Below are 25,381 nucleotides of genomic sequence, written 5' to 3' on the forward strand. Positions count from 1 at the left end.
CATTTATGGTAGCAAAAACCATGAAACAACCTCAAGGTCCCTCTTCAGAAGACTGGTTATATTATGGTAGGCCATAACTTTTGACAAAGCGATTTCAATTCTAGGAATATCCTGTAGATACATATGTGCAAAATGGCAAATAAATGATATTTTTGGCAGTGTTATTTGTATCAACAAAGACTGGATACAACCTAAATATTCTTTGAAAAGAGACTGGTTAAAAAATAAATCATGGTACCTCCATATATATCAAATAGAATGAGATAACTTTATGGGTCCTGATATGGCATATCATATCATATATATATGGGGGTAATGAAAAAAGCTAGGTGCAGAATAGGGTGTCAAGCTTATAATCATTTGTGTAAATAAAAATATGTATATACATATGAATGTGTACATATATGTTATGTATATACACATACATACGTGTGTGTGTGCATTAAAAAGCACGTGCCTCTGGAAGGATACAGAGGAAGCTGGCTGCCTGTGGAGGGAGGACCCCAAGTGGCAGGGGGACAGGAGGGATGGGGGATACCTTTCCTGGCCCAGCTTTTTATACACTTTGAATTTTGTATCATGAATATTATCAATTCAAAAATTAACTTTAAAGAGCACAGTATAAAATACAACAGAATTCTATGAAGTCATGAAAAAGAATAAGGTAGGTCTGTATGTGCTGATGTGAGATCCTCAAGATATATTAAATGAATAAAAACAAACAAAAAACAAAAGGTATAAAACAGTGCATAGAATATGACCCCCTTTATGTAAACTTTGAAAAGGATACGCACATATTTACATTCAGCATACAAACAGGCATAATTTTTTTCTTGGAAGGATACACAAGGAAAAATAAGTTTATTGTGGCTCTTTCTGGAGAGAAAGATATGGGAGAAACTTCTGTTTATCATTTTATAGCCTTCTACACTGTCTGAGTTTTCTAATCATAAGCAAATGATTATCTGAATGCTGGAATTCTGGGTCATTTTCATCTTTACATGTGTCCACATTAAAACAAAAACAAAAACAAAAACAAACTAATAAGTAATGGCTTTTCCAAGTGGTAATACACAGTGTCTATGGAAGAGCAGTGGTGTGAGCCCTCTCACAGACCTACATTAGGACTGTAAACTTGGTACGACTCTTTGGGAAAACTATTTGGCTTGTTAATTCCATCTTTAGAATTGTCTTTAGAAGGATTTATATTTATTACTATCTATAAGAACAAAAAATTTAAAACAAGCTAAAATCCGAACAACAGGGATATAGGTGAATAAAACTGTGGTAAGTCATATATTGGATATAATGATTGTTTCTGGATTTTATGGTCAGGTTAAAAAATAAAATATAAAAAGTAGGAAATTAAATTGTACATACAATTTGACTTTATAGGAAGAAAATATATAATGATGTAAAATATGGTAGCTGTCTGATTGGTAGGATTTTGGGTAAGTACTCTATTCTCTTTATGATTATATTTCCCCATTTTCACACAATGAGAACATATCATCCTTGCAATCATAAAATAGTAAATGTTATTTACAAAACGTCTATTCAGGAGCAAAATCTTACCAGAGGAGGAAGTTTTCCTTCAGTTAAAAGCAAAGTGTCTCCGGAAGAGAGCATAAGCTCTTTCAGTGCTGCATCCTGGGAATACAGAAAGTGAAAATCTTTTTTGTCACTTATGACTTCTGAAAGGAAGAAAGAGACCATTCGATCTTTTTAAAAAAACCCTATGCCTCTATTACCCTTTCAAGATAAGCAAATGAATAACAAAGCAGATACTGAAGAGATGGAAATAAGCTAAAACCATAAAAAAGTATATATATATCATTATGTATTAAAACTGTATAATTATGAACTGTAAAAGATTAAAGGAAGGGAGATGGATGAGATAAGAAATGACAGATTAACTTACAGAAGATAAACTTTTAGTTAAGCCTAAAAGATGGGCTGGATTTGGGAAAGCCAGAGGAAACAAGAGGGAATTTCTCAAGGAAAGAAGAACATGGCGAAGTCAAGGTTAAGTCAAGAGTCAGTATGACTTGTTTTGGGGAAGAGCTAAGAGACTAGATTAATTAGAATGGGAGGTATCTGCTGGAGAGTAACGGGAAAGAAAACTGGGTTGGAAAGGTGGTCACAGGTCAAAGGGATGTGGAACAGAAAAAAAAGAGTTTTCAGTTGCTTTAAAAAAGCCACTCGGGTTTCCCTGGTGGCGCAGTGGTTGAGAGTCTGCCTGCCGATGCAGGGGACACGCGTTCGTGCCCCAGTCCGGGAGGATCCCACATGCCGCGGAGCGGCTGGGCCCGTGAGCTATGGCCGCTGAGTCTGCGCATCCGGAGCCTGTGCTCCGCAATGGGAGAGGCCACAACAGTGAGAGGCCCGCGCACCGCAAAAAAAAAAAAAAAAAAAAAAAAAAAAAAAAAAAAGCCACTCGATTTCTGCGAAGGGGGTTTTTAAAGATCAATCTAAGCTGCCACACCTGTGACATACTGAAGTGGGGAACACATGGGCTCAGGGAATCCAGTTATAGTAACTTAGTTAAAAGGCAAAAAAACACAAAAAAACAGGGCTTGAACCAGGAGGCCAGCAGTGGGAATGGTCAAGAAGGAGTGGAAAAACTGATTGAAGGCTGAGACCAAATATGACGGATATAAGGTCAGTAGTGTAAGCCACATTTCAGGCTGAAAAAGATCAGGATGGGAAAGACAAGAAGCAAATCTGGGAAGCGGAGCCAGTTCTGAGGGTAATGAGTTTGCTTTTAGATGAACTGTTTGATACTGATTTGGGAATTAATAAGAGGAGAAAATAAGGAAACCATTTGACTAGATATACTCTTTTGACATCCAAACCGTATGTCCTGAAGATTCTTTGAGGTTCACTTTTTACTCTAGGCAGTCAAATTCCTGTCCAGGACTCAGGAGGAGCCTCTCTGTACTGTCCCCGACTGTTCCACAGCAAGCATTGTTCCCCGGAGGGCCCTGCTTTAGATCAAGCTTTGTTGATGTTCAACGCCAGTGTCTCACTGAACAGAAAGCAGGTGATAAAGACTGGGGGAAAGGGGAGTGAGCACAATTGTCTAAGCTTTCTCAAAAAGCTTTATTCTGGGTCTACATCTAAGGCCATGAATTTGGACTGTGAGGTTTGATGCTACTTGGAGCAACAATAAGATGATTAACCAACATGAAAAGGTGCTCACATCACTAATTATCAGAGAAATGCAAATCAAAACTGCAGTGAGGTATCACCTCACACCAGTCAGAATGGCCATCATCAAAAAGTCTGTAAGTAATAAATACTAGAGGGACTTCCCTGGTGGCACAGTGGTTAAGAATCCGCCTGCCAATGCAGGGGACACGGGTTCAATCCCTGGTCTGGGAAGATCCCACATGCCGTGGAGCAACTAAGCCCGTGCGCCACAACTACTGAGCCTGCGCTCTAGAGCCTGTGAGCCACAACTACTGAGCCCGCGTGCCACAACTACTGAAGCCCACGTGCCTCGAGCCTGTGCTCTGCAACAAGAGAAGCCCCTGCAATGAGAAGCCTGCACACCGCAATGAAGAGCAGCCCCTGCTCACCGCAACTAGAGAAAGCCCGCGCATCAATGAAGACCCAGTGCAGCCAAAAATAAATAAATAAATATATTTTTAAAAATAAAAAATAATAAATGCTGGAGAGGGTGTAGAGAAAAGGGAACCCTCTTGCACTGTTGGTGGGAATGTAGATTGGTGCAGCCACTATGGAGAACACTATGGAGGTTCCTTAAAAAACAGAGCTACCATATGATCCAGTGGTCCCACTCCTGGGCATGTATCTGGAGAAAACGCTAATTTGAAAACATACATACACTGCAGTGTTCACAGTGGCATGATATACAACAGCCAAGACATGGAAACAACCTAAATGCCCACTGACAGATGAATAGGTAAAGAAGATATGGTACATACATACAGTGGAATATTACTCAGCCATTAAAAAAAAGAAATAATGCCATTTGCAGTAACACAGATGGACCTAGAGATTGTCATACTAAGTGAAGTCAAAGAGACAAATATCGTATGATATCACTGACATGTGGAATCTAAAAAAATGATACAAATGAACTTATTTACAAAACAGAAATAGACTCACAGACATAGAAAACAAACTTATGGTTACCAAAGGGGAAAGGGGGGGAGGGATAAATTAGGAGTTTGCGATTAACATATACACACGACTGTATATAAAAGAGATAACCAATAAGGACCTACTGTACAGCACAGGAAACTATACTCAATATCTTATTAATGGAAAAGAATCTAAAATAGAATATATACATTTAACTGAATCTCTGTGCTGTACACCTGAAACTAACACAACATTGTAAATCAACTACACTTCAATAAAAATTTTTTAAAAGAAGAAGAGGGCTTCCCTGGTGGTGCAGTGGTTGAGAATCTGCCTACCAATGCAGGGGACACGGGTTCGAGCCCTGGTCTGGGAAGATCCCACATGCCACGGAGCAACTAGGCCCGTGTGCCACAACTACTGAGCCTGCGTGTCTGGAGCCTGTGCTCCGCAACAAGAGAGGCCACGATAATGAGAGGCCCGCGCACCGCAATGAAGAGTGGCCCCTGCTCGCCACAACTAGAGAAAGCCCTCTCACAGAAACGAAGACCCAACACAGCCAAAAATAAATAAATAAATTAAAAAAAAAAAAAAGAAGAAGAAGAAGAAAAAAGAAGATTAACCAGATTCCAAACATCCTGTGATAACACTGCTCCTAAGTGTACCCTAAGAGTCTGGGCTGGATTTAGAGATGCAGTTTGAATCAGAGCCTAAGTGATTGGTTGGTAAGATGAATTCTGCCACCACTAAATTACAGAGAAACTCTCAGATTAAAATATTCAGGTTTCAAAATTCAGAGTGTATCTTCAAATTCTTTCACTGGTTCAAATGTCTTTTGTTCTCTGTAGTTCTCTGCCTGTTAATGAAGAACTACTACTAGAGACATATTCTCTTATCAAAAGAAGACTCAATACAGATGTTAGTTATGTTCCCACTTAGCTGAAACTTTCCCTCTGACTCTATGAAAAAACTGCAGTAAGGAAAAAGTAGACCCACATATGGATATGTATATCCTAAAAAAAAAGTAAAGCTTTCTCTAGAATTTATTCACATGAGTAGGGTGGTATCCTTATGAAAATACAAAATAAACACAATCACTTTACAAATGAAATGTATAGAAATAATCTTACTTCTTCACATAAAGCCTCCCCAGCTTCATAGCACCAATCCATTTTTCGTAAATGCCATGCGTCTCCTATGAAGGAATCAAAATCAAATGAAAAAGAATTCAGAATAATGTTTTAAGAGTTTGTCAGGAATGACCCTTCTGGATAAATGAATATCTAATGGGATATGATCTAATAAGTATTAACTAATTTTTAAAGTAAATTATCTCTTCCAGGGCCTGAAAAAAATTAAGTCATTGCCCCAATTTGGTTAATTTTCTCTCTATTCCACCAAGAACTGTATACTTGCAAATAAAAATAAGCCTTGGTACTAGTATGCAACATCTACTTACACCTTTATTATTTACAAGTACACACGTGCATCCACGTCACACGTTAAGCATAGACAGATGTACAAACATAGCACAGAATCCCTCCTAAAGTCATGAAGTTGAATTTTATTTCACTGACTTAGACGAAAATACACGCTAACATCGCTCAGCAACTGATAACATGTACAGCAAACCTGTCCTATCCAGTCAGCAGCGATCTAACGAAAGCATGTCCTTTAGTGCTTCATTGTAGTTGGTACAAATGAACATTTATGAAGGTTAATCAGATTTCAGTTTTTCAGCATGCTTGCTACGCACTCACGACATGGGGAGAGAATTTTTTTCGGGGAGAGGGAACTGAGCAAAAGTTGAAAATCCTGATGGTTAAAAAAACTAGCAATGTTTTATAACAGTCAACTCCCCCAACCCACCGAAAGAAGCTACAGACGAGGGAAGAAACATAGACCTCACATTTATCCTGCACAGGCCACAGGTTTTGAATCCCAATACTGTTCTTTGTAGACCCTCTTTTGTCATCGGTTCTAGTTTTAAATGCAGTAAGATTTATATCGATATTTAACTTAATCTAAGTTTGTTTTAAAAAAAAAGTAAGTTAAGAGTGAACACCATTACTTCATAGCACAGCATGGTAGAAAGAAATCAGAGTTCTGAAATCAGAGCCACTTAGCTACTTGCTCTGTAACACTGGTAAGCCGTTTAACCATTTTCAGCATCTGTAAAGTGGGAACGGGGGATGATCCCTGCATGGGAGGACTACTGTCGAGATGACCTGAGGCATCACACAGAAACTCCTAGAAGTTGAGCAAGTGAACATCCCTGCCAGATAACGGAGGCCCGTGCTTCCACTCTGGTGGAGAGAATGGCAAGCACTCACTCCAATGAAAGCAGTGTGGTGCCTCCTCAAGCTTGCTCCGTGGTTCCACCTGGGTAGCCACTTCAGGATACCCTGGGTTGATTGTTTTCATTTATATTACATTCCCTAATCTATACACAGAAATACTGATCTGAAACACAATGCACTGAAATTCTGAATCCATGAGGTTAAAAAAAGAAATTCAGCAAAAGATCTAGGAAACTCCAGAGGGTCTAAATCTTAACTGAATCTCTTTTGTACCTTTGTTGTTTCCTATCTAGGCTCTATTTCCTTAGAAGTAGGCTAACCTCCAACTAGTTTTCTTTTAGCCTGCAAACAAGAACCAGGAGAATTATGTACATAGAGAAATGTAAAGCATAACTGACAACCCTGGAGAAAAAAAAGGTTTGAAAAGTTTTCATTAGGCTTATAGAAAATTTATTATAAGTAAAGGATGTGGATAAACTTATGTATCATCATGGTCTGTAACTTACCTGATAGGCCAGATTTCTCCAGCATTACCTTTAAACACTGTAAGAAAAAAAAAAACTATGTTCATTAGTTGTTCTATATCTGACTTACAGTATTGTGAGAAACACCCATTTTTGACCCTGGGCCTATCTGAGTCTGATTATATTTAGTAATTCTCAAATAGATAAAGATACACACGGTGCAGTGATTAAGTAAGCACTTCTTAAGGGCTAGGTGGCGCCAACTCAGCAGGGAAAACCAGTTTCCGGTGTTTGCAACCAGGTCTATCTACAAGTACATCCGCTTCCAGGACTGCAGTATGATTCCCTTCTTATGAGAACAGTGTATTTTTGACCAGATGTGATTAATTAGGCTGATTTCACAGAACTCTGACACCTAGAGAAGGAGATTAGCTTTTATTTATCATCTAAGAAACAACTGGTCATACATCAGCTCATGAGGGAAGAACTATGCATACTGTGAGCTCATGGCACAATTCAATAAACAAGACACGATTAGCAGACGTTTAAACAAAACAAAAATAGTCATAAAAAACTCCCAACTTCTTGAGGGGAAAGACATTCTTAATGCTGTGACAAAGCGAGAGAGTGGCATGGACATATATAACCCTCCCAAACGTAAAATAGATAGCTAGTGGGAAGCAGCCGCATAGCACAGAGAGATCAGCTCGGTGCTTTGTGACCACCTAGAGGGGTGGGATAGGGAGGGAGATGCAAGAGGGAAGAGATATGGGAACATGTGTATATATATAACTGACTCACTTTGTTATAAAGCAGAAACTAACACACCATTGTAAAGCAATTATACTCCAATAAAGATGTAAAAAAAAAATTTAGGGCAAAGGAGTATGTAAAATTTCATTTATACTATAATAGAGCAGAAGGGAGTAGTACAAAGGATGATCACTGCTGCCCTGCTTGGATTAGGAGAAAAATGGCAAACAATCCAGACATCCCTGAATTAACAGGGGAACATTTAAGTAAACTATGAGGGGTCTTAAAACAATTAAAAGGATAAAAGAGATTTATATTTACTGGTCTTAAAAGATCTTTAAAATATTTTAAGTGAAACAAAGTTCTGGGATCTCATTTATGATTTTAAAGAAAACCATACAAGCCAAGCTCTTATTTTTACACGTACATACATACCCACACATTGGTACACACATGGCAAAGGTACGGAAGGATACACTCTACTGATGTGGATAAGATTATACTGTCCAATGACAACAGTGACTTCTGGGGAAGGGACAAGAATAGGGTGGTGACCAAGGGGGATTTTTAGTCCCCCCAAAGTTTAAAAAATAAGAATAAATCCACAATTACCTGTCTGGTTAAAAATAAAAGAGACTCTAGAATTAAAGATTGTTTAGAAAATGATGACAATGACAACACAGTATGTTAAAACAGGGAATGGGGGCTTCCCTGGTGGCACAGTGGTTCATAATCCACCTGCCCACACAGGGGACATGGGTTCGAGCCCTGGTCCGGGAAGAGCCCACATGCCGCGGAGCAACTAAGCCTGTGCACCACAACTGCTGAGCCTGCGCTCTAGAGCCCACAAGCCACGACTACTGAGCCCTCGTGCTGTAACAACTGAAGCCCGCGTGCCTACAGTCCATGCTGTGCAACAAGAGAAGTCACCGCAGTGAGAAGCCCGCACACCACAACGAAGAGTAGCCCCTGCTTGCCGCGACTAGAGAAAGCCCGCGCGCAGCAACGAAGACCCAACGCAGCCAAAAATAAATAATAAATAAAATAAATTTATTAAAAAAAAAAAACAGAGAATGGGACCAAAGCCATATTCAAAGAAAACTGCAGTCTCAAAGGCCTCCATTATTTAAGAAAAACAAGCAATTGAGCATTCAGCCTAACTGTGTTCCAGACAGAGGAAAGGCCTGTTTCAGGAACAGCACAGTGACCAACGTGGCTGGAGTAGGACAAGCGAGAGTAATAGTTAGACTTTGTTTTTTTTTTTAAAGATACCAAAGGGCCAGATCACACGGGGCCCTGCAAGGTCACTCGGGGCTCCCCCCCGACCCCGAGTGAGATGGGAAAGCAGAGCAGGGCTGTGTGCAGAGGACTGACTGATCTTACACTTTAAAGGCTTACTCCACTTCTTTGTAAGAACACACCCTGGCAGGTGTCAGCCTGGAAGGAAGGAGATGGGTTAGGAAGCTGCTGGAATAATCCAGATGAGAGGTGAAGGGGCAACAGCAGTGGAAGGAATAAGATGTGATCAGATCCCAGATAAACCTTGATGGTAGAACCAAAACGATTTCCTGAAACACTGGTTATGAAGTAAGAAAGAAAAGAATCAAAGACGATTTCAACGTTTTTGGCCTAAGCAAGCAGAAAATGGAGCCACCGTAATAGAAAAGGGAAATGTGAGTGAAGTATGTTTGAGAGAGATCAGGAGCTCTGTTGTGGGTGTGCTATAATTTGGGATGACAATCAGACAACCAGAGAGTAGCTGGACATATGAGTATGGCGTCTACGACTTGAGAACGAGGTGCTCACAAGGCAGAGAGAGAGGACACACAGACTGAGAACCGGCAGGCCGGAGAGGTGGGAGGAAAACCTAAAGAGCTGCGGTCTTCTCGAAGCAAGTGACAAAAGTCATCAAGTAGGTCACTGCTGCTGAAAGAGCAAGTAAGATGAAGGCTGAGACCTGCTCACTGGACACAGCGACATGGAGGCCACTGACAGCCTTGACAGAGCAGTTTCAGCTGGGGGAAGGGGGGTGGGTGGGCACAGGGAATGACTCTGCCTGCAGTGGCTTCAGGATAGAACAGAAGAAAGACATACACATCGCGCCTTTGAAAAGTTTTGTGGTTTCCGTTCTTTGAAACGAAAAAACACTACAGTTACCCAAGGCCACATCCCAGGCACAAAGTGACTCACCGTCTTTCCTCTAAGTAACTGCTGCCTTTCCAACGATATTTCCAGTCCCTCTTTACACTTCCAACTTACAAACATAAATAAGATACTAAATTGCCCCCCAATTCTTGATAGCATCCAATCCAAAATTAGCCCTTATCCCTCCTTAGAATCATCTAGCACAAGTCCAAACCTTATCAGGGACACTCTAATGTCTGATTTTTATGATATGTATCACTTGTTGGCAGTAAATCAATAATAAACCTTTTTTTAAAGCTAAAAAAACCCCCAAACAAAAAACGTATTAAAGTTAAAAGGCAAATGAAAACCTGGGTAAATATTTACAGCTTGTAACAAAGGGTAAAAAAATATTTTATTTAAAAAATGTTTGGGGACTTCCCTGGTGGCATAGTGGTTAAGAATCCACCTGCCGGGCCTCCCTGGTGGCGCAGTGGTTGAGAGTCCGCCTGCCGATGCAGGGGATACGGGTTCGTGCCCCGGTCTGGGAGGATCCCATATGCCGCGGAGCGGCTGGGCCCGTGAGCCATGGCCGCTGAGCCTGAGCATCCGGAGCCTGTGCCCCGCAACGGGAGAGGCCACAACAGTGAGAGGCCCGCGTACCGCAAAAAAAAAAAAAAAAAAAAAAAAAAAGAATCCACCTGCCTATGCAGGGGATGCAGGTTCTAGCCCTGGTCTGGGAGGATCCCACATGCCACGGAGCAACCAAGCCCATGCGCCACAGCTACTGAGCCTGTGCTCTAGAGCCCTCGAGCCATAACTATTGAGCCCGTGCACAACTACTGAAGCCCACGTGCCTAGAGCCCATGTTCCATAATTAGAGAAGCCACCGCAATGAGAAGCCCGCGCACCATAACGAAGAGTAGCCCCTGCTCGCCACAACTAGAGAAAGCCCGTGTGCAGCAACAAAGACCCAACGCAGCCAAAAATAAATAAATTTATTAAAAAATAATAAAAAATTTTAAAAAATGTTTTATCATGGAAAATTTCACACACATGCAGAGGACAGTAAAATGAACCCTCAGGTGTCCACTGCCAGCCTCAACTCCTGTTGCGGCCAGTCCTGTCTGTCTGTGCCCCACCCACTTCCTCTGACTCGCTCCTCACATTCTTTTGAAGCAAATGTCAGGTATCATTTCATTTATTGATATTCAGTACTCAGCTCTAAAAGATGAAGATTCTTTTAAAAAACGTAACTCTTAAATAATTATAATATCTAAAAAAATTAAGAACTCGTAAATAACAAATATTCTGTCAGTGTTCAAATTTCCTTACTTTCTCTTAAACTGTTCCTACAGTTCTTTTGGTTTGAATCAAGGGCCACATAAATTCCATACATTGCACCTACCTGCTATTTCTCCTGAGTCTCCTTTAACCTACAGGCTGTCTCACCCTGCAGCTGATTTCTTGAAGAGGAGGAGATTTCCACGTCAGGACAGTGCTTACCGCAGGCCTGTGGTGCACTTAGCAGGTCCCTCTGTCCCCTGTACTTCTTATAAACTGGTACTCAGACCTACAGGCTTGATCGGACTCAGGTGCAGTTTTTTTTTCTTTTGGCAAGAAGAGCACGGGTATTGTTTTCAACTTCTAAATGTCTGGGTGTTGCTCTTTTGGAGCTGTTAGCAGGTTTTCAGGATCCTTGCTTAGATCCATTAATTCATTAGGAGTTGAAAAACTGGTAGTCTAAAATTCTTTCTCCATTTTGTTAGCTGGGATGTGTCTATTAAAAAAAATCTTCTCATTATCTATTTGGTTGATGTGAGGTATAGTTTGCAAAGAAAAAGATACATGCTTGACTCTTTCATTTATGGTTCCCTAGCATCCACTACAGGTAAGCAATGAATAGCATATTTTTTAGGATCACTGTGAACTCATGGATTTTATGTATGTGTGAATCAATTCCCACTGAGGTTCAAACTCTTATCTTCAGGTTGGCTCCTGACTCTCTTTGCTGATCCCAGAGGTCTTTGCTAGCTATACTGTTTTCTGTCCTGATGAGATGTTCCAGGCTCATCATTCACTTTCCTGACCTAGATACAGAACCAGCCATTACTCCAAGAAGCCCCAGTTCCTCTAGGAAATGGTATTTAGTGACCACAATCTGAACGCTGGGGTGCTTGATACTACCAGGTTGATCACTGTTTCTATAAGCGATTTCAGGGGACAGAGCTAGAAAAATAATTTTTTAAAGAAAAAATATATCAGGTTCATTCTAATTCTTCTAATTCAAATTCAGGAGCACAGGGACTTCCCTGGTGGTCCAGTGGGTAAGACTCTGTGGTCCGAAAGCAGGGGGCCCGGGTTCGATCCCTGGCCAGGGAACTAAGATACTACATGCCACGGGGCAACTAAGCCTGTGTGCTCTAGAGCCTGCGTGCTGCAACAAAGTGCCTGCATGCTGCAACTAAGACCCAACATAACCAAATGAATAAATAAATAAATAAAATCCACCAGAGGGCAGACAGGAGAGCAAGAAGAACTACAATCCTGCAGCCTATGGAACAAAAACCACATTCACAGAAAGACAGACAAGATGAAAAGGCAGAGGGCTATGTACCAGATGAAGGAACAAGGTAAAACCCCAGAAAAGCAACTAAATGAAGTGGAGATAGGCAACCTTCCAGAAAAGAATTCAGAAGAATGATAGTGAAGATGATCCAGGACCTTGGAAAAAGAATGGAGGCAAAGATCAAGAAGATGCAAGAAATGTTTAGCAAAGACCTAGAAAAATTAAAGAACAAACAAACAGAGATGAACAATACAATAACTGAAATGAAAAATAAACTAGAAGGAATCAGTAGCAGAATAACTGAGGCAGAAGAATGGATAAGTGACCTGGAAGACAGAATGGTGGAATTCACTGCTGTGGAACATAATAAAGAGAAAAGAATGAAAATAAATGAAGACAGCCTAAGAGACTTCTGGGACAGCATTATACACAACAACATTTGCATTATAGGGGTCCCAGAAGGAGAAGAGAGAGAGAAAGGACCAGAGAAAATATTTGAAGAGAATTATAGTTGAAAATTTCCCTAACGTGGGAAAGGAAATAGCCACCCAAGTCCAGGAAGTGCAGAGAGTCCCATACAAGATAAACCCAAGGAGAAACACGCTGAGACACATAGTAATCAAATTGGCAAAAATTAAAGACAAAGAAAAATTATTGAAAGCAGCAAGGGAAAAACGACAGATAACATACAAGGGAACTCCCATAAGGTTAACAGCTGATTTCTCAGCAGAAACTCTACAAGCCAGAAGGGAGTGGCATGACATATTTAAAGTGATGAAAGGGAAGAACCTACAACCAAGATTACTCTACCCAGCAAGGATCTCATTCAGATTCGATGGAGAAATCAAAAGCTTTTCAGACAAGCAAAAGCTAAGAGAATTCAGCACCACCAAACCAGCTCTACAACAAATGCTAAAGGAACTTCTCTAAGTGGGAAACACAAGAGAAGAAAAGGACCTACAAAAATAAACCCCAAACCATTACAAAAATGGTAATAGGAACATACATATCGATAATTACCTTAAATGATTAAATGCTCCAACCACAAGACACAGGTTTGCTGAATGGATACAAAAACAAGACCCATCTATATGCTGTCTACAAGAGACCCACTTCAGACCTAGGGACACATACAGACTGAAAGTGAGGGGATGGAAAAAGATATTCCATGCAAATGGAAATCAAAAGAAAGCTGGAGTAGCAATACTCATATCAGATAAAATAGACTTTAAAATAAAGAATGTTACAAGAGACAAGGAAGGACACTACATATTGATCAAGGGATCAATCCAAGAAGAAGATATAACAATTATAAATATATATGCACCCAACATAGGAGCACCTCAATACATAAGGCAACTGCTAACAGCTATAAAACAGGAAATCGACAGTAACACAATAATAGTGGGGGACTTTAACACCTCACTTACACCAATGGACAGATCATCCAAAATGAAAATAAGTAAGGAAACAGAAGCTTTAAATGACACAATAGACCAGATAGATTTAATTGATATTTATAGGACATTCCATCCAAAAACAGCAGATTACACTTTCTTCTCAAGTGCGCATGGAACATTCTCCAGGATAGATCACATCTTGGGTCACAAATCAAGCCTCAGTAAATTTAAGAAAATTGAAATCATATCAAGCATCTTTTCTGACCACAACACTATGAGATTAGAAATGAATTAGGGGGCTTCCCTGGTGGCGCAGTGGTTGGGAGTCCGCCTGCCGATGCAGGGGACACGGGTTCGTGCCCCTATCCCGGAAGATCCCACATGCCGCGGAGCGGCTGGGCCCGCGAGCCATGGCCGCGGAGCCTGTGTGTCCGGAGCCTGTGCTCCGCAACGGGAGAGGCCACAGCAGTGAGAGGCCCGCGTACAGCAAAAAAAAAAAAAAAAAAAAAAAAAAAAAAAAAAAAAGAAATGAATTAGGGAAAAAAAGGTAAAAAACACAAACACGTGGAGGCTAAACAATATGTTACTAAATAACCAAGAGATCACTGAAGAAATCAAAGAGGAAATCGAAAAATACCTAGAGACAAATGACAATGATACACGACGATCCAAAACCTATGGGATGCAGCAAAAGCAGTTCTAAGAGGGAAGTTTATAGCAATGCAAGCCTACCTCAAGAAACAAGAAAAATCTCAAATAAACAATCTAAACTTACACCTAAACGAACTAGAGAAAGAAGAACAAACCCAAAGTTAGCAAAAGGAAAAAATCATAAAGATCAGAGCAGAAATAAATGAAATAGAAACAAAGAAAACAGTAGCAAAGATCAATAAAACTAAAAGCTGGTTGAGAAGATAAACAAAATTGATAAACCATTAGCCAAACTCATCAGAAAAGGAGGGAGAGGACTCAAATCAATAAAATTAGAAATGAAAAAGGAGAAGTTACAACAGTCACCACAGAAATACAAAGCACCCTGAGAGACTACTACAAGCAACTCTATGCCAATAAAATGGACAACCTGGAAGAAATGGACAAATTTTTAGAAATGTATAACCTTCCAAGACTGAACCAGGAAGAAATAGAAAACATTAACAGACCAATCACAAGTAATGAAATTGAAACTGTGATTAAAAATCTTCCAACAAACAAAAGTCCAGGACCAGATGACTTCAGAGGTGAATTCTATCAAATATCAAATATTCAGGGAAGAGCTAACATCCATCCTTCTCAAACTCTTCCAAAAAGTTGCAGAGGAAAGAACACTCTCAAACTCATTCTATAAGGCCATCATCACCCTGATACCAAAACCAGACAAAGATACTACAAAAAAAGAAAATTACAGACCAATATCACTGATGAATAGAGATGCAAAAATTCTCAACAAAATACTAGCAAACAGAATCCAACAACACATTAAAAGGATTATACACCATGATCAAATGGGATTTATCCCAGGGATGCAAGGATTCTTTAATATATGCAAATCAATCAACGTGATACACCATATTAACAAACTGAAGGATAAAAACCACATGATCATCTCAATAGATGCAGAAAAAGCTTTTGACAAAATTCAACACACATTTATGATAAAAACTCTCCAGGGCTTCCCTGGTGGCGCAGTGGTTGAGAGTCCGCCTGCTGATGCAGGGGACACGGGTTCGTGCCCCGGTCCGGAAAGATCCCACATGCCGCGGAGCAGCTGGGCCCGTGAGCCATGGCCGCTGGGCCTGCGCGTACAGAGCCTGTGCTCCGCAACGGGAGAGGCCACAACAGTGAGAGGCCCGCATACCACAAAAAAAACCCCAAAAAACAAACAAACAGAACTCTCCAGAAAGTGGGCACAGAGGGAACCTACCTCAACATAATAAAGGCCATATATGACAAACCCACAGCAAACATCATTCTCAATGGTGAAAAACTGAAAGCATTTCCTCTAAGATCAGGAACAAGAAAAGGATGTCCACTCTCACCCCTATTATTCAACATAGTTTTGGAAGTCCTAGCCACGGCAATCAGAGAAGAAAAAGAAATAAAAGGAATACAAATTGGAAAACAAGTGAAACTGTCACTGTTTGCAGATGACATGATACTATACATAGAGAATCCTAAAGATGCCACCAGAAAACTACTAGAGCTAATCAATGAATTTGGTAAAGGTGCAGGATACAAAATTAATGCACAGAAATCTCTTGCATTCATATATACTAATGATGAACAATCTGAAAGAGAAATTAAGGAAACACTCCCATTTGCCACTGCAACAAAAAGAATAAAATACCTAGGAATAAACCTACCAAGGGAGACAAAAGACCTGTATGCAGAAAACTATAAGACAATGATGAAAGAAATTAAAGATGATACAAGCAGATGGAAAGATATACCATGTTCTTGGACTGGAAGAATCAATATTGTGAAAATGACTAACTACCCAAAGCAATCTACAGATTCAATGCAATCTCTATCAAATTACCAATGGCATTTTTACAGAACTACAACAAAAACTCTTAAAATTTGTATGGAGACACAAAAGACCCTGAATAGCCAAAGCAGTCTTGAGGGAAAAAAACAGAGCTGGAGGAATCAGACTCCCTGACTTCAGACTATACTACAAAGCTACAGTCATCAAGACACTGGCACAAAAACAGAAATATAGATCAATGGAACAGGATAGAAAGCCCACATATAAACTCACACACCTATGGTCAACTAATCTATGACAAAGGACGCAAGGACTTACAATGGAGAAAAGACAGTCTCTTTAATAAGTGGTGCTGGGAAAACTGGACAGCTACATGTAAAAGAATGAGATTAGAACACTCCCTAACACCATACAGAAAACTAAACTCAAAATGGATTAGAGACCTAAATGTAAGACCAGACACTATAAAACTCTTAGAGGAAAACATAGGAAGAACACTCTTTGATATGAATCACAGCAAGATCTTTTTTGATCCACTTCCTAGAGTAATGGAAATAAAAACAAAAATAAACAAATGGGACATAATGAAACTTAAATGCTTTTGCACAGCAAAGGAAACTACAAACAAGACAAAAAGACAACCCTCAGAATGGGAGAAAATATTTGCAAATGAATCAATGGACAAAGGATTAATCTCCAAAATATATAAACAGCTCATGCAGCTCAATATTAAAAAACATACAACCCAATCCAAAAATGGGCAGAAGACCTAAATAGACATTTCTCCAAAGAAGACATACAGATGGCCAAGAAGCACATGAAAGGCTGCTCATCACCAATTATTAGAGAAATGCAAATCAAAACTACAATGAGGTATCACCTCACACCAGTTAGAATGGGCATCCCACTACTGGGCATATACCCAGAGAAACCCATAATTCAAAAAGATACATGCACCCCAATGTTCACTGCAGCACTATTTACCATAGCCAGGTCATGGAAGCAACCTAAATGCCCATCGAAAGATGAATGGATAAAGAAGATGTGGTACATATATACAATGGAATATTACTCAGCCATAAAAAGGAAGGAAATTGGGTCATTTGTAGAGACATGGATGAATCCAGAGACTGTCATACAGAGTGAAATAAGTCAGAAAGAGAAAAACAAATATCGTATATTAATGCATACATGTGGAACCTAGAAAAGTGGTACAGATGAACCGGTTTGCAGGGCAGAAATAGAGACACAGATGTAGAGAACAAACGTATGGACACCAAGGGCGGAAAGCAGCGGGGCGGGGGGTGGTGGTGGTGGGATGAATTGGGAGATTGGGATTGACATGCATACATTAATATGTATAAAGTGGGTAACTAATAACAACCTGCTGTATAAAAAAAATAAATAAAATTAAATTTAAAATTAAAAAAATTTAAATTATAAATAAATAAATAAATAAATATTAAAAAAAGAAGTCCGCACACCACAACTAAAGATCCTGCATGGTGCAACGAAGATTCCCACATGGCGCAGCCAAAATAAATAAATAAGTAAACAAACAAGCAAACAAATAAATATGTAAAACAAAACAAAAAAACAAATTCAGGAGTACAGGCTTTCTTTAACCACACTGATATTATCTGTCTCTCCATTTTCCAAGGCTGAAAGTCCCTGTTCTCAGTGACATTCACGTTATTGTTTGCTTTATCACACACACACGTTCACACCTGTGTGTGTGAGATTATGTGTGTATACACAATGTAGAAACAGCAGAAGGAAATATGCCAAAATGTTAACATTAGTGGGATAAGGGATAATGAGGGGTTTTAATTTTTTTCTTTTAACCCGTTTTTATATATCCCAAATTTCTACAATAAACATGTATTATTAGTAGTCAGACAAGAAAAAAGAATAATCTTATTTTTAAAACCACAGCTGGCTCACCACCTTTCAAGCAATCCAAACTATTCTTTTAGTGAATACATAGAATTCTTTAACGGATATTATGTAAACCCTACCCTTAGGATCTCAAAATCCTAACACAGGTTCCCACTGCTCCCCATACCAAACACCCACAGACCCCGGCCACCCAAAGTAAAATTCCTTACATCTCTCACAGATATTGTTTCTTCTACTATGATCTCCATCTCTGTCCCAGGCTGAACATCGCTCCCCACAGCGAAAAACAGGAACAGCTAAGATCAAGATAGAGGTATAAATGCAATTTAATTTGAATTTCAAAATTCTATAAATATTTATTTCCAAAACTGAAAAGCCAATGGTCATAAAACTTTAATAAAAATCTCAAATTATGTAAAAACAAGTCTACGTTGGGTATTTTAAAGTTACAATTTAAACAATAATCTTGACTACCTGGTAATGTAAGATTCTTTATCACCAATGTTTTTACTCCTAAGAAACATCTCCCACAGACATTATTTTAGTATGATCTCCATCTCTCTCTCAGTCATTCCTCAAAGAGATTTGCAATTACTATACACTATAAGCATTAACTGTGTTTTTTTCTGAGTCATTAGTTTGTGATCTTATTTTCTGTCCAGAGGTCCCACATACTTTAACTCCCTGGAACCCACAGGAAAAATGTAAATCTGATCTCGTCAATTCAGTTCTTTACAGCCTATTTTTCCTTTCTTTTTTTTTTTTTTTTTTTTTTTTTTTTTTTTTTTTTTTTTTTTTTTTTTTCAAGTAGGTCTGTGTCTTTATTCCCGTTTTACCCCTAGGTCCTTCATGACTTTTTTTTTTTTTTAAATTCCGTATATATGTGTTAGCATACGGTATTTGTCTTTCTCTTTCTGACTAACTTCACTCTGTATGACAGACTCTAGGTCTATCCACCTCATTACAAATAGCTCAGTTTCGTTTCTTTTTATGGCTGAGTAATATTCCATTGTATATATGTGCCACATCTTCTTTATCCATTCATCCGATGATGGACACTTAGGTTGTTTCCAGCTCCGGGCTATTGTGAATAGAGCTGCAATGAACATTTTGGTACATGTCTCTTTTGGAATTATGGTTTTCTCAGGGTATATGCCTAGTAGTGGGATTGCTGGGTCATATGGTAGTTCTATTTTTAGTTTTTTAAGGAACCTCCATACTGTTCTCCATAGTGGCTGTACCAATTCACATTCCCACCAGCAGTGCAAGAGTGTTCCCTTTTTTCCACACCCTCTCCAGCATTTATTGTTTCTAGATTTCTTGATGATGGCCATTCTGACTGGTGTGAGATGATATCTCATTGTAGTTTTGATTTGCATTTCTCTAATGATTAATGATGTTGAGCATTCTTTCATGTGTTTGTTGGCAGTCTGTATATCTTCTTTGGAGAAATGCCTATTTAAGTCTTCTGCCCATTTTTGGATTGGGTTGTTTGTTTTTTTGCTATTGAGCTGCATGAGCTGTTTATAAATTTTGGAGATTAATCCTTTGTCAGTTGCTTCATTTGCAAATATTTTCTCCCATTCTGAGGGTTGTCTTTTGGTCTTGTTTATGGTTTCCTTTGCTGTGCAAAAGCTTTGAAGTTTCATTAGGTCCCATTTGTTTATCTTTGTTTTTATTTCCATTTCTCTAGGAGGTGGGTCCAAAAGGATCTTGCTGTGATTTATGTCATAGAGTGTTCTACCTATGTTTTCCTCTAAGAGTTTGATAGTTTCTGGCCTTACATTTAAGTCTTTAATCCATTTTGAGCTTATTTTTGTGTATGGTGTTAGGGAATGATCTAATCTCAAACTTTTACATGTCCCTGTCCAGTTTTCCCAGCACCACTTATTGAAGAGGCTGTCCTTTCTCCACTGTACATTCCTGCCTCCTTTATCAAAGATAAGTTGGCCATATGTGCGTGGGTTTATCTCTGAGCTTTCTATTCTGATCCACTGATCTATCTTTCTGTTTTTATGCCAGTACCACCCTGTCTTGATTACTGTAGCTTTGTAGTATAGTCTGAAGTCAGGGAGCCTGATTCCTCCAGCTCCGTTTTTCGTTCTCAAGATTGCTTTGGCTATTCGGGGTCTTTTGTTTTTCCAAACAAATTTTGCAATTTTTTGTTCTAGTTCTGTGAAAAATGCCAGTGGTAGTTTGATAGGGATTGCATTGAATCTGTAGATTGCTTTGGGTAGTAGAGTCATTTTCACAATATTGATTCTTCCAATCCAGGAGCATGGTATATCTCTCCATCTATTTGTATCATCTTTAATTTCTTTCATCAGTGTCTTATAATTTTCTGCATACAGGTCTTTTGTCTCCTTAGGTAGGTTTATTCCTAGATATTTTATTCTTTTTGTTGCAATGGTAAATGGGAGTGTTTTCTTGATTTCATTTTCAGATTTTTCATCATTAGTGTACAGGAATGCCAGAGATTTCTGTACATTAATTTTGTATCCTGCTACTTTACCAAATTCATTGATTAGTTCTAGTAGTTTTTCGGTAGCATCTTTAGGATTCTCTATGTATAGTATCATGTCATCTGCAAACAGTGACAGCTTTACTTCTTCTTTTCCAATTTGGATTCCTTTTATTTCCTTTTCTTCTCTGATTGCTGTGGCTAAAACTTCCAAAACTATGTTGAATAAGAGTGGTGAGAGTGGGCAGCCTTGTCTTGTTCCTGATCTTAGTGGAAATGATTTCAGTTTTTCACCATTGAGAACAATGTTGGCTGTGGGTTTGTCATATATGGCCTTTATTATGTTGAGGAAAGTTCCCTCTATGCCTACTTTCTGCAGGGTTTTTATCATAAATGGGTGTTGAATTTTGTCGAAAGCTTTCTCTGCATCTATTGAGATGATCATATGGTTTTTCTCCTTCAACTTGTTAATATGGTGTATCACATTGATTGATTTGCGTATATTGAAGAATCCTTGCATTCCTGGAATAAACCCCACTTGATCATGGTGTATGATCCTTTTAATGTGCTGTTGGATTCTGTTTGCTAGTATTTTGTTGAGGATTTTTGCATCTATGTTCATCAGTGATATTGGCCTGTAGTTTTCTTTCTTTGTGACATCCTTGCCTGGTTTTGGTATCAAGGTGATGGTGGCCTCGTAGAATGAGTTTGGGAGTGTTCCTTCCTCTGATATTGTTTGGAAGAGTTTGAGAAGGATGGGTGTTAGCTCTTCTCTAAATGTTTGATAGAATTCGCCTGTGAAGCCATCTGGTCCTGGGCTTTTGTTTGATGGAAGATTTTTAATCACAGTTTCAATTTCAGTGCTTGTGATTGGTCTATTCATATTTTCTATTTCTTCCTGAGTCAGTCTTGGCAGGTTGTGCATTTCTAAGAATTTGTCCATCTCTTCCAGGTTGTCCATTTTATGGGCATAGAGTTGCTTGTAGTAATCTCTCATGATCTTTTGTATTTCTGCAGTGTCAGTTGTTACTTCTCCTTTTTCATTTCTAATTCTATTGATTTGAGTCTTCTCCCTTCTTTTCTTGATGAGTCTGGCTAATGGTTTATCAATTTTGTTTATCTTCTCAAAGAACCAGCTTTTAGTTTTATTGATCTTTGCTATCGTTTCCTTCATTTCTTTTTCATTTATTTCTGATCTGATTTTTATGATTTCTTTCCTTCTGCTAACTTTGGGGTGTTTTTGTTCTTCTTTCTCTAATTGCTTTAGGTGCAAGGTTAGGTTGTTTATTCGAGATATTTCCTGTTTCTTAAGGTGGGATTGTATTGCTATAAACTTCCCTCTTAGAACTGCTTTTGCTGCATCCCATAGGTTTTGGGTCGTCGTGTCTCCATTGTCATTTGTTTCTAGGTATTTTTTAATTTCCTCTTTGATTTCTTCAGTGATCACTTCGTTATTAAGTAGTGTATTGTTTAGCCTCCATGTGTTTGTATTTTTTACAGCTCTTTTCCTGTAATTGATATCTAGTCTCATAGCATTGTGGTCAGAAAAGACACTTGATACAATTTCAATTTTTTTAAATTTACCAAGGCTTGATTTGTGACCCAAGATATGATCTATCCTGGAGAATGTTCCATGAGCACTTGAGAAAAATGTGTATTCTGTTGTTTTTGGATGGAATGTCCTATAAATATCAACTAAGTCCATCTTGTTTAATGTATCATTTAAAGCTTGCGTTTCCTTATTTATTTTCATTTTGGAAGATCTGTCCATTGGTGAAAGTGGGGTGTTAAAGTCCCCTACTATGATTGTGTTACTGTCGATTTCTCCTTTTATGGCTGTTAGTATTTGCCTTATGTATTGAGGTGCTCCTATGTTTGGTGCATAAATATTTACAATTGTTATATCTTCTTCTTGGATCGATCCCTTGATCATTATGTAGTGTCCTTCTTTGTCTCTTCTAGTAGTCTTTATTTTAAAGTCTATTTTGTCTGATATGAGAATTGCTACTCCAGCTTTCTTTTGGTTTCCATTTGCATGGAATATCTTTTTCCATCCCCTTACTTTCAATCTGTATGTGTCTCTAGGTCTGAAGTGGGTCTCTTGTAGACAGCATATATATGGGTCTTGTTTTTGTATCCATTCAGCCAATCTGTGTCTTTTGGTGGGAGCATTTAGTCCATTTACATTTAAGGTAATTATCGATATGTATGTTCCTATTCCCATTTTCTTAATTGTTTTGGGTTCGTTATTGTAGGTATATTCCTTCTGTTGTGTTTCTTGCCTAGAGAAGTTCCTTTAGCATTTGTTGTAAAGCTGGTTTGGTGGTGCTGAACTCTCTCAGCTTTTGCTTGTCTGTAAACGTTTTAATTTCTCCATCAAATCTGAATGAGATCCTTGCTGGGTAGAGTAATCTTGGTTGCAGGTTTTTCTCCTTCATCACTTTAATTATGTCCTGCCACTCCCTTCTGGCTTGTAGAGTTTCTGCTGATAGATCAGCTGTTATCCTGATGGGGATTCCCTTGTGTGTTATTTGTTGTTTTTGCCTTGCTGCTTTTAATATGATTTCTTTGTGTTTAATTTTTGACAGTTTGATTAATATGTGTCTTGGCGTATTTCTCCTTGGATTTATTCTGTATGGGACTCTCTGTGCTTCCTGGACTTGATTAACTATTTCCTTTCCCATATTAGGGAAGTTTTCAACTATAATCTCTTCAAATATTTTCTCAGTCCCTTTCTTTTTCTCTTCTTCTTCTGGAACCCCTATAATTCGAATGTTGGTGCGTTTAATGTTGTCCCAGAGGTCTCTGAGACTGTCCTCTGTTCTTTTCATTCTTTTTTCTTTATTTTGCTCTGCAGCAGTTATTTCCACTATTTTATCTTCCACCTCACTTATCCGTTCTTCTGCCTCAGTTATTCTGCTATTGATCCCATCTAGAGTATTTTTTATTTCATGTATTGTGTTTTTAATCGATGCTTGATTCATCTTTAGTTCTTCTAGGTCCTTGTTAACTGTTTCTTGCATTTTGTCTATTCTATTTCCAAGATTTTGGATCTGGGAAATAGAATCTTGGATCATCTTTACCATCATTATTCTGAATTCTTTTTCAGGTAGACTGCCTATTACGTCTTCATTTGTTAGGTCTGGTGGGTTTTTATCTTGTTCCTTCTCCTGCTGTGTGTTTTTCTGTCTTCTCATTTTGCTTATGTTACTGTGTTTGGGGTCTCCTTTTTGCAGGCTGCAGGTTCGTAGTTCCCGTTGTTTTTGGTGTCTGTCCCCAGTGGCTAAGGTTGGTTTAGTGGGTTGTGTAGGCTTCCTGGTGGAAGGTACTAGTGCCTGTGTTCTGGTGAATGAGGCTGGATCTTGTCTTTCTGGTGGGCAGGTCCACGTCTGGTGGTGTGTTTTGGGGTGTCTGCGGACTTTTTATGATTTTAGGCCACCTCTCTGCTAATGGGTGGCGTTGTGTTTCTGTCTTGCTAGTTGTTTGGCATAGGGTGTCCAGCACTGTAGCTTGCTGGTCGTTGAGTGAAGCTGGGTGCTGGTGTTGAGATGGAGATCTCTGGAAGATTTTCGCCGTTTGATATTATGTGGAGCTGGGAGGTCTCTTGTGGACCAGTGTCCTGAAGTTGGCTCTCCCACCTCAGAGGCACAGCACTGACTCCTGGCTCCTCAATTTCGGATGATTTGTTGTCTATTCATGTATTCCACAGATGCAGGGTACATCAAGTTGATTGTGGAGCTTTAATCCGCTGCTTCTGAGGCTGCTGGGAGAGGTTTCCCTTTCTCTTCTTTGTTCTCACAGCGCCTGGGTCTCAGCTTTGGATTTGGTCCCGCCTCTGCGTGTAGGTCGCCGGAGGGCGTCTGTTCTTCGCTCAGACAGGACAGGGTTAAAGGAGCAGCCTCTTCCGGGACTCTGGCTCACTCAGGCCGGGCGGGAGGGAGGGGCACGGAGTGCGGGACGAGCCTGCAGCGGCAGAGTTCGGCGTGACGTTGCACCAGCCCGAGGCGCGCCGTGCGTTCTCCCAGGGAAGCCGCCCCTGGATCCCGGGACCCCGGCAGTGGTGGGCTGCACAGGCTCCCGGAAGGGCGGTGTGGACAGTGACCTGCGCTCGCACACAGGCTTCTTGGCGGCGGCAGCAGCAGCCCCAGCGTCCCACGCCCGTCACTGGGCTCCGCGCTTTCAGTCGTGACTCGCGCCCGTCTGTGGAGCCCCTTTAAGCAGCGCTCTTAATCCCCTCTCCTCGCGCACCAGGAAACCAAGAGGGAAGAAAAAGTCTCTTGCCTCTTCGGCAGCTCCAGAGTTTTCCCGGACTCCCTGCCGGCTAGCTGTGGCACATTATCCCCCTTCAGGCTGAGTTCTCGCCGCCAGCCCCAGTCCTTTCCCTGCGCTCTGACCGAAGCCCGAGCCTCAGCTTCCAGCGCCGCCCGCCCTGGCGGGCGAGCAGACAAGCCTCTCGGGCGGGTGAGTGCCGCTCGGCACCGATCCTCTGTGCGGGAATCTCTCCGCTTTGACCCTACCCAGGTATGTGGGGAGTTTCTTGCCTTTTGGGAGGTCTGGGGTCTTCTGCCAGCATTCAGTAGGTGTTCTGTAGGAGTTGTTCCACGTGTAGCTGTATTTCTGGTGTATCCGTGGGGAGGAAGGTGATCTCCGCGTCTTACTCTTCCGCCATCTTACCCGGAAGTCCCTATTTTTCCTTTCTAACTCAACCACAGTTGTCATGTTTTTTCTCCTATGATCTTGTCATGCACTACTATTTGTTAGAGTTTGGGAAAGAACAAATTAAAGGGGAGGTAGTTGGGAAACTAATGAAGTGGAT

The 25,381-nt window shown here is 39.9% G+C and overlaps 1 protein-coding gene across 5 annotated transcripts in view; it reads right to left on the reverse strand.

Moving 5' to 3' along the window:
• USP40 (ubiquitin specific peptidase 40) overlaps positions 1-25,381 on the reverse strand; it is a 99,631-nt gene that overhangs the window by 17,898 nt on the left and 56,352 nt on the right. For all 5 annotated transcript variants that reach the window (XM_081242733.1, XM_081242731.1, XM_081242734.1 and 2 more), the window contains 4 exons: positions 18,314-18,400; positions 6,917-6,953; positions 5,241-5,305; positions 1,576-1,650 (listed from right to left, as the gene is read on the reverse strand). In XM_081242733.1, coding sequence (XP_081098859.1) covers positions 1,576-1,650; positions 5,241-5,305; positions 6,917-6,953; positions 18,314-18,400 — 264 coding nt within the window. The remainder of the gene's footprint in view (positions 1-1,575; positions 1,651-5,240; positions 5,306-6,916; positions 6,954-18,313; positions 18,401-25,381) is intronic.

Source organism: Mesoplodon bidens (assembly GCF_964165515.1).
Source record: "Mesoplodon bidens genome assembly, chromosome: 8".
NCBI lineage: Eukaryota > Metazoa > Chordata > Mammalia > Artiodactyla > Ziphiidae > Mesoplodon > Mesoplodon bidens.